This window comes from Mus pahari, chromosome 13, assembly GCF_900095145.1.
Source record: "Mus pahari chromosome 13, PAHARI_EIJ_v1.1, whole genome shotgun sequence".
Taxonomy (NCBI): domain Eukaryota; kingdom Metazoa; phylum Chordata; class Mammalia; order Rodentia; family Muridae; genus Mus; species Mus pahari.
This window is the reverse complement of record NC_034602.1, coordinates 77,842,055-77,854,747: the sequence shown is the minus strand read 5'-3', so window position 1 is coordinate 77,854,747 and position 12,693 is coordinate 77,842,055. Positions and strand designations below refer to the sequence as shown.

Genomic DNA, 12,693 nt, shown 5'->3' with positions numbered 1-12,693 from the left:
ATGTATTTGTTAACGTACTCCTCGCAGGTGTTTTTCTGCTTAATAAACATCACATCCAAGCAGGGATGCTGCTGGAGCACTGAATTGCTCCATCGGGGCTATGATTTTCTGCTGCTCTTAACTGTTTTGAGCTATTTTTCTATCAGGCAGGCACTACTGAAATTCTGAGTGCATGGGGCTTGGCAGAGCGAAGAAGAAAAAGTTCAGGCCACAGATTTGTTTCTTCTGCTTCTCCCAAACAGAATCTCATTTAAAATATGCCCTCAGATTGTGTCATCCCGTGACTGTCAGGAAGAGCCAATCTGTTCCTCTTCGGTACACCGAACATAAAGCCCATCTTTTTGTGTAGTAGGAAGTTCTATAGCTGCCGGGAGCCATGAGGCAAGGTCGCAACTGTTCAGGGTGTATCCAGTCAGAACCATCATTCAATCTGAAACTTCCGCAGCAGTTGGATGGACGTTTGGGAGGCCGACTTGGAAAAGCACCCGGGATGAGTTTGACTTCACTGCCAAACTCACTCCCAGGACATTGGCTAATTAATTATAAAAGCTTTCTTCAAAACAAATTTGTGCCTGGCAACCTGTTTTCTCCACCCAGCCAGAGGAAAAATAGGTTAAAAAAGAAAGGGGGGAAAAAAAACTAGGTTCATGGTATTAAAACAGGTTACAGAAATAAAACTTGGGGTTACCATAGCTTCATCTACTTGCAAGTCTGATTTTCTTTTGCCTTAAAAGGCTTCAAGCGCTTTTGCATGTGAGGCATTAACTTGCTCCTACCCCATCATCCTCCTCCATGTCTGAGGGAAGACAAGACTGTGGGTCATTTAAGATCCTCTCCCAGCCTCTGGAAGGAAGCAGGCAACAGAAGTGCTTTCAGGAGAAAGACCTCGCTGATTAACTGGCTGGGTAACAGCTATGTTTGGGTGGATAATTTCTCTCAAGATATAGCCACTGGCTTGCATTTGCTAGCTTTGAAAACAGAATGAATAAAACCTCTGAGCTTAGTCTTTGGTCATCACCTTAACACCAACCTCAGCTACTATGGAAGCTGCTGCGAGGAAAAGGAGGTTGACTTCGAGAACCCAATTCACACACATTTTATATAAAAATCAGCAACCGAAACTGATGATGCACCAACGTATTCTGATCCTTGAAGCGAAATCTGACGTAACTCTCGTTGTAAGCTGGCTGTGGGACTTCCTCTACATATGCCCAGGTTTGAAGAGACCAACAAAGTAAGAAATTTCTCCCAGCCAACAGTTGCCAGCCGCCTGTTCACAAACTTCTGGCTAGATGGTTGTCCCCAATAAAAGAAGACTTATTTTAAAATGTTTCAAACACATGCTTAACCCTAATTGTTGTGACCGTATCCAAGTTCAAGTCCCCTGTCAGAGGGCACCAATAATTAGCACTCATCAGTAAAAGCTGAAGGGAGCCACAGTGAGCTTTGAGGAAAATCCTAAGGGTCCGAGTTCCGCCACAGGTGTGTACGTACCAACACATCACAAGCAAATGCTCTGATCTCTGACCGTGTCCAGAAGAGACAGAAAAGGTAACCAGGTAAGGGTTTGTAGAGAGAGGCCCAAGAAGTCAAGAGTGACTATCAAGGTCACATGGAGGGGGTCATCAGTCCTGATGGAGAGGCCTCTCCCAGAAACACCAGCAGATAAATGTAAGGAAGACATGCGATCTTGGGGAAATGTCAAACTCTACTTGCTAGAAACCTATTATGCCTCTAATCCACAGAGAAAAGGAGGGATATGACACAGAAAGCATGGCGAACTGACAGAAAGTGGGGACAAGAGCAGCTGCAAAGCTTCTTCTAGAGATCAGATCTGGGCAAATGAAGGCCTTTTAAGGAAGCATCGATGAGAAGGTTGAAAGACTCCAAGAAGCCATTTCATACGTAAGAGAGTAATTTTACCTTTCCTGTACTTGGGAGAATTCACCAAGGACTATAAAACTCTACAAGGACTGCCAGTTTAAAAAGAACACTGTCATAAATATTGCTTTTTGTAGAAAAAATAGCAAAGTATGAAAAAAATGCCAAAGCTACCCTACTTAAGGAGACAGAGATTAAAGAATAAGGCCATGGGGACAATAGCATTAGTGTGCTAAGCATGAAGCCAAATGGAATTGGGTTCTGTGTTATAGCAAAGGACACAAGAGGAGGTTATAAGAGCAAAAACCAGATGTTTGGTTTTCTGACATATACATCAAGTACTATTTTTTCCACTTGACAGAGGGAAAGCTGGGCCAATTACAAACCTAGTTTTGAAACAAGTATCAAAACCATATTTTCTCAATTATGTTCCCTACTGTTTATCCTGTAATTCAGTCAGAGTGTGTATGTGTGTGTGTGTGTGTATGTATGTATGTATATGTATATGCATGTTCAGAGCTACAGTATTTGTGAATATATACAATGTATTGGGGGAGCATGAGTGTATGAGTGTGTATGTCCAGAGGTTTGTGTGTCTACAACATTTGTGAATTTTTTTCAATGTATGGGGAAGAATGTGTGTGTATATGTGTATATATGTGTGTATGTATGTGTGTACATGTGTGTGTATCTGTGTGTATGTATATGTATGGAGGTGTATGTGTGTGTATGTGTTTGTGAATGTGTATATGTATGTGTATATATGTATTTGTATATTTATGTGTATGTGTACATATGCGTGTGTATATGTGTGTGTATGTGTGTGTTTGTGTATCTGTGTATAGTATATGTATGTATTTGTATGTATATATGTATATGTGTATGTGTATGTGTATATATGCATGTGTGTATTTGTATGTGTATGTGTGCATAAGCATGTGTATAAAGATCAAAGGTTGATAATGTATATTTTCATCAATCACTCACTATTTTATTTTGAGACAGTGCCTCTCACTGAACCTGGAACTCACTGATCTTACTGGACTGGCTGGCCAGCAAATCCCAGGGATCTGCCTGCCTCTACATCCCCAGTCCTAGGATTACAAGTGAGCTTAGCAGCACTTGGCCATCTTGTTTTTAATGTGGGTCCTGGGGACGGAACTCAGATCATCACCATGTGTACACAGAGAACATGTTACCAAATGGCCCCTTTGTTGCCTTAAAACATGGAACTTTCATTTCTTTGAAGTCTTGAGATTTTTTTTCTCATCAGGAAGTATCAATATATTATGTTGTTGAAATACAATCTATCTGTAGACACCCAGCCAACTGAGAAAACGACTGTTTTCACCATATTCTTTTCAAAAGAAAAAAAACAGCAGCAATTTAAACTCTCTGCTCTTCATTATGAATGGACACTTATGATATGTGCTCACAAGCACACAGAGAATTGATGTAACATTAACATTACCTTTACCTGATGAACATCCCCTCCCCCAAATTGCCAATCAATCACCAGCCCCACTCAGCCAGCCTGTCATAGTATTCCAAAACACTTTTCATAAAACACCCACGTGTAATCCCTTCAACAAACCCAAGGTAAAGGTTAGTACTATGTATGGACTCAGCCAATTCCAGCTTCTAAGCTAAAAGGGACAGGAGAATGCACCACACTGCCAAAGCCAAGAGTCACTTGCTTCTCTGAGTCACACGGCTTGCTTCCTTTCTTAGAAAAAGACCAAACTCCCCTCCTCACATAATGGTGGTCTGTTTTAGTGGTGACAGCCACTCTCTCTAAGCCCCCCCCCCCCCAGCATCCCTTAGATACATGGCCAGTATTAAATTCCAAAGAAAGGAAGTCTCCGCTTACCTGGTCCTTCTCTGGTTTATCAGAAATGTCATTGAGACTGGAGGATGTCAGATTCCTGTGGGTCATGGCTGGGCTGCCTGGAAAAACATAAGCGAACTCTGATTAGAGACTTCTTCTCAAGGGTACAGGCTTTGGTCGAGCTTGCTCTAAACACTGGGAGATGAGAATGAGAATGGAAAAGAGCCTTTTAAACACATTACCTTCCAGAGAGTTCTCCTGAACCCAGGCTGGATTAAAGCATAACTAAGTGGAAAGCACATAAAATCCCAAATACTTCGTCTTATCGCCTGCTTATGTCTCATGTTAAGATAAATCACAATACATCTAAACCAGGAAGTGTAAATCCTGTTTTCTAGCTGTGTTTTACTTATTTTGCTGTGTTTTACACGCATCTAGTCTACTGGCTCCCTTTGCATTGCTTTTTACCCATAGATGCAGCTCCTACCTATCAACCAGTCCTGGGTACATGCCTGGCCGCCCTCTACCCTTGGCCTCAGCTACCCTTCCAAGCACACCACTCCTTTTGATCACCCAGAAAAGCTAACTGTACTCCTCTGCCCGATAGACATCTGGTCACAAATAGCTCCCCTTGTGGGTATCTGGCCCAGAATCCCCAGTCTTTGCCTCAAAGGAGTCTTGTCATGGGCTCCCTGACCACTATTCCTACCAGCAGGCTACAATCAACTCTTGACTTTTTCCTCTGTGACATGTCAGACTTCTTCAAGTAGAAGGATGAACTGTACAGGGCGTATGACATTGCCCCAATCTTCCAACAACAGCAAGAGGTTAAAACCACTGGAATAATCTATCCAACTATTCTAGACACTGTTAGACACAACAGAAGGGATGTCCAGAAGAGGAGCAGGCTGGCAAACTGCGGGGAGACCGTGGACATCAACAGGATCCTGATCCTGGGCTTCCATTTTGCAGTGGGACCTGAAATTTCTAGGCTTATGAATCAAAAGAGTAACTCTTCAAAGCCAAGGTGCTTGACCCAGCCCTTGCATGGTGCTGAGCCGTGCACTTCTTACTAATCCTCAATGATCTGACTCAGGCACGTCTTCCCAGCAAGAGGGCGAAGGTTGAAAAGCACTGGGTTCAAGCACCGCTTACTTGAAACCATTACTTACTTGGCTTGAAACCATTCCTCATAGACATGAATTCCTTCAGAAAGAAACTCCAACATACCAAGTTACAAAAGATGGAAATCCGCATCTGGTAAGTTAATGTCGTGTACCAGCAGCTCTTTAAATAACGTAATCTCTTTGAACCACGACATCAGAAAAGACCTAATGTTCTGAGCCAGGAGGCCGGGGTACTTTCCAGTCGGCTGCGTTTCATTGAGTAAGCATGGCCTAGATCTCTTAAATCCTTTACCTGGCAGAGTGTTTTATTCTAGGAAAATCTGAGCACAGGGCATTATTTAAAAAAAAAAAAAAAAAAAAAAAGTAACATCTGACAAAGTGTTTCATAAGCAAAATTACAGGAGTCTTGTTGAAGACAGCATTTTATGCTTTGAACTGCATGCTGAAGTTCTAGTGTCCACTGGACTCAAAAGGTTCCAGGAACAGACATGAACACCCCCAGATAATGCTGAGATGGAAACTAATGGGGAGAGGGTGTAGGCTTATCTTTGTGCTTTTGTTAAAAAAAAAAAAAAAAAAAAAGCTGGTCATCGGCACGACCTGGATTAGAGTTTCTTCCTGATTGACAAAGATGAACCATTCATTCCTAATCAATGGAGGATGGGCAGTCTAATCACAAACACCCAAGTTAGGTGCAATCTTCATTGATAAGGAGATCAGACTGATTTCTAATTAGTACATTCATTTTATTTAAGTGGTAGTAATGTCATCATTTGAAAACTAAATAAATTCCTTGAGTAACAGATGAATGAAACTGATTTGCTTTGGAAATCTAGGATAAACATTGTAAGGCATATTTGAATCCATCACTGTCCTTCTTGCCACAAAGCCTGACTAGTTAAAAGCCAAAACAGTGGGCTTTTAATATAATGGTAAACTTGATTGACATAACAATCTTGCCAAGGAAACAAATTCAATCTAATTGCTTGCACCTATCCTGTGGCTAATCTCTGGTCATTCTTTGCAGAGGGTCAGAAAAAAGGCACAGTCTGAAGAAGGATGTAGGAACCAGAGAAGGAGGAGAAGGCTAGTGTTAACAATAAAATCCACTGCCCTTCCTAAACTTCATTTAATTTCTAGTAATAAAAATTACTACAAATGCTCAGTTTTATAACATATTGCAACACCTCCAAGGCCAACAAACCTAGGACACTAGGTAAGATGCCTGCAATTGTATAATCTTTTCTTATCTCTTTCCCTATCAAATGCATCACCCTCACTCCCCAACACCTGGGGAAGCCAACCAAATGTGTTCCAGTACTGTCTCCATGGTAACTAAAGTGAAAACCCAGGACCAGTAACATCCACATCACTGCAGCACTACTCTTTAGAACCCAAATTCTGATGCTCACCCCACACAAGCACTAACCGAACTCTGAGCATGGGACAAACAATATTTTATTTAACCTTCCAAGTAGCTCTGGAGTGTTGTAAAAATGGAGAACCACCACTCAAAACGAAAACTCATCTTGGCAGGTAGTGCGCGCTACTGGGAACCTGAGCTGATAGCACATCTGAGCAGGTCAAGTCAGAACTATCATTCTGGAAACTTGCCCTGTTGCAAGCCACCACTGTCACCTTGCCTATCTCAAGAAAAGCATTAAATCAACACCTTCACACCACACACACACACACACACACACACACACACAAAGAATATTTGGCTTTTCTTCTGATTCCTCACTATACAACCAAGTCAGTAAATAACTTTGTTTGGAAATTCACATTGACCACAGAAACATATTACCAAAACCAAAGAAGACAGGGCAAGAGCCAAAAGAGATTACAAATTAGACTGGATGTGGGAACCAGAAATCTGTGTGTGGATTTTAACAAACCCAGGAAGCTGTTACACAACGGGCCCCTAACAATGAAGTATTGTGTACATTTTGCAACAGATATTCGATAGGACATGTTGTCAGAATAAATCAGTGATCTGTATTTAGAGTTGGAGCCTGTGATATAAGCTCATTACACTGCAATACTGAGCAAGCAAGGGAATTAGAGAAAGCTACCCCCTTCTTGCACCAATAGTAGCACAGAAGCATATCCTTGAGTTACCACCTTTGGGGATGGGTGGTGACTTACTCAAGGCTCCATTCAAATCCTCTTTCCAGCTAAAATCCAGGACATTCAAATGTCTTGGGATTGTTCTTGGCCCAAAGGAAATGTTGCTTCTAAAGTGTGATGTTTTGAAAAGGGTAGAACCAGCCTTGGTTTCACAGTCATAATTAATTTCCATATCACCGTTTTCTAGCTATAAGGAAAAGAAAGTGGTGGAGAATCACATTCCCCAGCCTTTTCGCACAGTCGAAAATGGTTTCATTTTTCAAAGTACCCATTTGGCAGGTACATACTGTTTCTATAAAAATTAATTACACTCTGTACTGTTTGAAAATTGCTGTTATTCTTTAGTATATGTGTAGCAATTTTAAAAGTCCTTTGCAATTATGTTTATTGGATACATTAAAAAGAGGTGAAGAAATGCATGGCATAGGGAAATATTTAAATGTGTACATAAAATACAAATGTTTATATAATACAACAAGAGATTAACCCCCACCTTACTTCATACCTACATAGTAAGCTAATACAGCACAGAGGACAAGCTAAAACAAGGACTTCATAGCCTAGGAACCAGACAGGATTCATTATTCACATGAATAGCGTAACAATTTCATCATAAAAAACAAACAAGCAAAAACCCACAAGCTCCTGAGACTCACGGGGTATGCCTGTAATCCTAGCTACTCCACAGGCTGAAGCAGGAAATTTTCAAATTTAAGGCCAGCCTGAGCAGTCTCGTGAGGTCTCCAAATAAACAGTAAAGGTTGGAACCCTAGATCAGTGATTGTGTGTTTGCCTGCATTCAATCCCCAGCACTATAAATAAATAAACAGAGTTTTGAAAGTAAATAAGGAAGGTAGCTTATATATTATAAGAGACATATAAATAAATCTAGGTAATCATAAATTCCCAAATTTATCAAAAACTCAGAGGCATAAATCTGATTTTCACTGCCCCGGGCCACAGAAAAACTTAGTTTATTTTTTTTTTAAGCCCTATAGTTTGGTCCCCAGCCTTTAGAATTACTGGGAAGTAGGTGTTGTGATCATAAAAAGAGAAAGAACTGTAAGAATATGTTCAAGCAGGATGTGGGGGAAGGGGGTGCCATGGTGGGCCCATGTCAAGGCATCCCTTCCCCTTGAGGGACCAGACACACACCTGTACAGTATTGAATAGTTTATTTAGGGCATGGGGAGGGGAGTTAGGAGGGCAGCAGAGGCTGAGGAAGGCAGAGAGAAGGAGGAGAGAGTAGAAAAGTAGAGGCTGGCCATGACCACATGGAGAGATGGGGGAAGGGAATGGGAGAGAGGGGACACAAGGGGCAAGAGAGAGGCAAGAGAGCAAGAGGGTAAGAGAGAGAGGAGGGGCCAAGCAACCCCTTTTATACTGGGCCAAGCCTACCTGGCCTTTGCCAGGTAACTGTGGGGAGGAGCTTACCTGGCTGCTGCCAGGAACTGTGGGGGTGGAGTTTAGACAGAACACCAACATTAGGGAAACCATTTAGGGTGTTGGGGTCAGTAAAAGGAAATTTGACCTTTGGAAAAAAATCTTTGTAGGAGGTATGCACACTGCCACAATTCCCACCATGATGTCATGTCTGTACTACCATGTGCTCAGACCCAAGGACTCAGTGCCTTGATCGGGCGGGCCTGATGATGCTCCCCTCCTTTGAGATTGTTCATTCTCTTAGGGATGGACATCTCCCAAGCTCAGCTGATTAGTGTGCTCGTTGACACACCACTTCCTGCAGAGCAGGAATTACACATCTTAATTTTCATATTAATGCTGGGATGCTCATGTACCACTCGATGTATACACATGTGAGCTTCCAAGATGGTAAGTTCATGACCACATGGCAAAGGGTAATGCCATAGTTTAAACTTGGTCCTCTATGAATCCTACCTCCCCTGAAAAGAAAACCTGCCTCTGTCATATTTGGATCAACACATAAACTTCATCTTGTCTAACAAGGAGAAAGAGTGAAACACAGTGACCATGAATATGTAAGTCAACTTGGCACAAGCTGGAGTCATCAGACAGGAGGGAGTCTCAATTGAGAAAATGCCTCCATAGGAAAACCCTATGCAAGGGATTTTCTTGACTAGTGATCAGTGGGGGAGGGCTCAGTCCACTGTGGGCGGGGCCATCCTGGGGCAGCTGGTTGTAAGCTCTATAAGGAAGCAAGCTAAGCAAGCCAGTAAGCAGGTCAAGCCCCCAGCATCCTGCTCTGTTTGAGTTCCTGTCCTGATTTCCTTCAGTGATGAACAGGGATGTGGAAGTGAAGCCAAATAAAATGCTTTCCTCCTCAACAAAGCAGACAAAATATGAAGCAATAGCAATATGATTGTGAAATAATTAAAATACATGCTTCTAGATGCCCTCCTTCATGGTCCCAGTCTAGTTGTAAAACTCCATACTGTGCATGCAACTGATGCTCTGGCCTTAGTTTTCTACACCAAAGTTACTACATTTGTAATAACTTCCCATTTCAACCACTGAATAAAGAGAAATAAAATGTCATCCTTATAATGAAGTAGACTGAGAAAGCCTAAAAGAAATGGTCCTGTTTTCTATGATAGCAGGTTACCCAGAAAAAGAAATTTAAAAAAAGGTCTCTGAGACCTCCATTTCCAGGCCTCACTCTTCCCATAAAATGTAGAAATCTATAGTGTAAATATTAGACTAAGGAAAGTCAAAACTATTACCAGTCATTTGGAGCTCTTTGAAGGATTTTCATAACTAAGAAGGATCAATTTTGGTATCTTTGATCATTTTGTTTTTCAATTCTTTTTTTTTTTATTCAATTTTATTGTTTGTTTGTGATTTGACATAAATTTTAAGAACAAAGCCAAGATTCTTATACTGTCTTGTTCACAAGTCTAGCCCAAAGCATGATTTCACTTCACAAATATTTTTGAAAAATAATGAGTGGGTTATTTGACTTCCATTTAGAAATACTATAAGGGCAACTGTGCTACATTCATGTCTTATTGGGGGGAAACCATTCACTGCATCCACTCTCAGGAGCCCTTAGACGTGGAAAGCTGGAAGTAAAGAAGGAAGGAATGTGTAATGGGCTCAGAAGCCACAGGGCAGAAAGATAGACCAAAGTGGCCTAAGTCGGTCTGCTGGTAGCACAACTGGATTCAGAAGCAGTAATAATGGAGAGAAACCTACAAGGGAAAAGCAAGGAAGTAGGGGAAAGGCAGGTATGGGGAGTTTAGTTAAAAGACAAGAGAGCCTGCGGCAGAGAAAAGCCAGGGCACCTGAAGCGACTCAAACCAATGTGGAAGGTGTGGTAAGTTTGATAGAAAGAAGACATCAAAAGACTCACATAACTATCAAAGAAAGAGTGAAGTTCAGCCAAAAGCTGAAGTCATTCATTCTTAATGTATGGAGCAAGGAAAGGCAACACCTTTATATGGAGAGCTGGCTGTACACAGAGGTCAGGTGTCAGTGTCACGCACACACACACACACATACACACACACACCGGCATCACAAAGCCTTGCTCTTTAAAGACCCACTCTCCACTCCTTCGCATCTCTGCTACCAGCTTCTGTGGCTGATCTGTTTAAGCCCAACTCCTGCACTCTGGGCTTTCCTGCTTTGATTTTCCAACTACTTGTGAGTTTGCCCTGGGTCCAGTGCCAGATATTTCAAAGTCAAATAAACAACCAGAAAGAGCAAAAGTCCTTTCATCCATGATGACTTACGTTCTAATAATGGTGATGAGTGTTTCAATTTCACTGTGATCTAAAGTAATGTTTTAAGTATTTAAAATTCTGTCTTTGTCTGACTCTCTCTCCTCCTCCTCTCTCCCCTCCCCTACCCCCCCTCACACACACACAGACCATAAAACCATTACTCAGGTGACAAGGTAATGAGAAACTAACACAATTAGATAACACCCAAAATAGGAAACCCGCTGCAAATGCTTTGTGGCATTTTGCTTTGTGGCATTTGCAGTCCTTGTGGCCACAGCAGTTGTTATTGCAATGCTCCGTGTGACCCTCACACGCATATATATGCATGCATAGCTATTCGTACACATATGGTCACGGCCCATATTCACATATGGTGGGAAGCAATGGACCAATGAAATTGAATCCATGAAAAATACTGGTAAAAGTATACACAACAACCTTCAAATCTCACAAAAAAAAAAAAAAAAAAAAAAAAAAAAAAAAAAAAAAAAACAGAAAGAAAACCTCAGCAAGCCTGTGCTAGCTGGGCAAAGAGTACACAGAGAGCGCAGACTAGGTCAATATAATCACCAGATCACTGCCTGTTTTCATCCAGGCTCTGACTCAAAGTAATTTTCATGAAATTCTCCTAAGCCAAGGTAGAGAACTTCACCAGGCTCCTGTAGCCCTGCCTTTCAGGAGAGGATTGTCCACTCTGGTTTCCTCCCTAAGTGCGACCTTTTCCCTTCCATGTAGATAGACACTTAGATCCATGATAAAGTAAAATGTCACCATTCTGATTATCAGAGGAATTCTGTGATCTGGGGAAATGTCTAAGATTAAAATGTTTAAGAAGGCTGCCAATTCAAGATGGCAGACTGAGCTGAAGTCTTAAATGAATGGGTCTCTTTTCATCCTTGGTAGTTTTTTGTTTTTGTTTTTTTTTTTAAATACTAGGAGAAGAAGTTTACAGCTAGATCAATGAGAAGTGGGGAAAAAAACAACACAGACAAAAGACTTCAAAAATGCTCCAAGAAGGAAAGCAGCCAGTGTATTAAAGCTGACACTATTCATGCTATGTCAGCATGGCAGTGTCAAGTATTCAAAGAGGGACAGAGTCACAAAGATATCCTGAACATCTCTGAGGAAGTGGACACCAGACAGTCCAGGTAGAGCCCCTCAGAAGCAAGATGCAAGATGCAAGCTTAAAGGGATGGGTTAGGAGATGTCCCATGCCCACCCTAAACTCCATCTTAGTGGGCAGAAGACTCAGCAGCAGCCAGTGTATCTATACTTGAATGAATGCTCTTTGCTAAGTAGTTCGGTGTTTGGGCCTCAGAGCAAAGCCCTCTGAATTCCAGAACTTTCAGAAGACTTGGGGACAAGACTTCCTGCCTACAATATTCCTTCTTAAAATGGATGGACAATGGAAGCCTGATGTCTGCTCATGCCTGAATTTCCACACTTGGAGTCATTCTTAGTAACACAGTAAGTTCAAAGCCACATAGACTATATTGAGATTCTATCTTTAAAATTATCAGCAGGAATTTAAAAGAAAATTCAAAACTTTAATATACTCCATGAATAAAAATAAACAAAAAATTGAGAAAAATGTTTAATTTAGAAAACTTAAAATAAAAATTTGTACTACTTTATAGAGATCTAAAATTATTTTTATATCTATAACAGAGGCAAAATGCTCTAAAAAAGAGATCAAAGAAAAGGTTTAGAATAAACAAAAACAATTGCTTTAAACATCATATGACATTCATATAAACACACACACAAAAAATCCCTCAACATGAGTTAGAAAAGAATAAGAAATCTTGTACAGGGCGAGATGGAGAACAAAGCCAGAGCATATAAAGAAAACATCAGAGACAGAGAAGATGATGGAGTCAATAATGTCAAAATGCAATTATAGGAAATGTGATTAAACCAGAACAAGGATAAAGACAGAAAGGCCATTATCAATAATAAGGCAAGCTAATGGGAGAGCTTCTTCAGATCACAAGGGCCCCTCAACACACACACACACACACAC

At 41.1% G+C, this 12,693-nt stretch overlaps 1 protein-coding gene across 7 annotated transcripts in view; it reads right to left on the bottom strand.

The window, feature by feature from the left end:
• Slc4a4 (solute carrier family 4 member 4) overlaps window positions 1–12,693 on the bottom strand; it is a 326,617-nt gene that overhangs the window by 134,227 nt on the left and 179,697 nt on the right. For all 7 annotated transcript variants that reach the window (XM_021210774.2, XM_021210776.2, XM_021210775.2 and 4 more), the window contains one exon: window positions 3,752–3,828. In XM_021210774.2, the coding sequence (XP_021066433.1) occupies window positions 3,752–3,828 (77 nt within the window). The remainder of the gene's footprint in view (window positions 1–3,751; window positions 3,829–12,693) is intronic.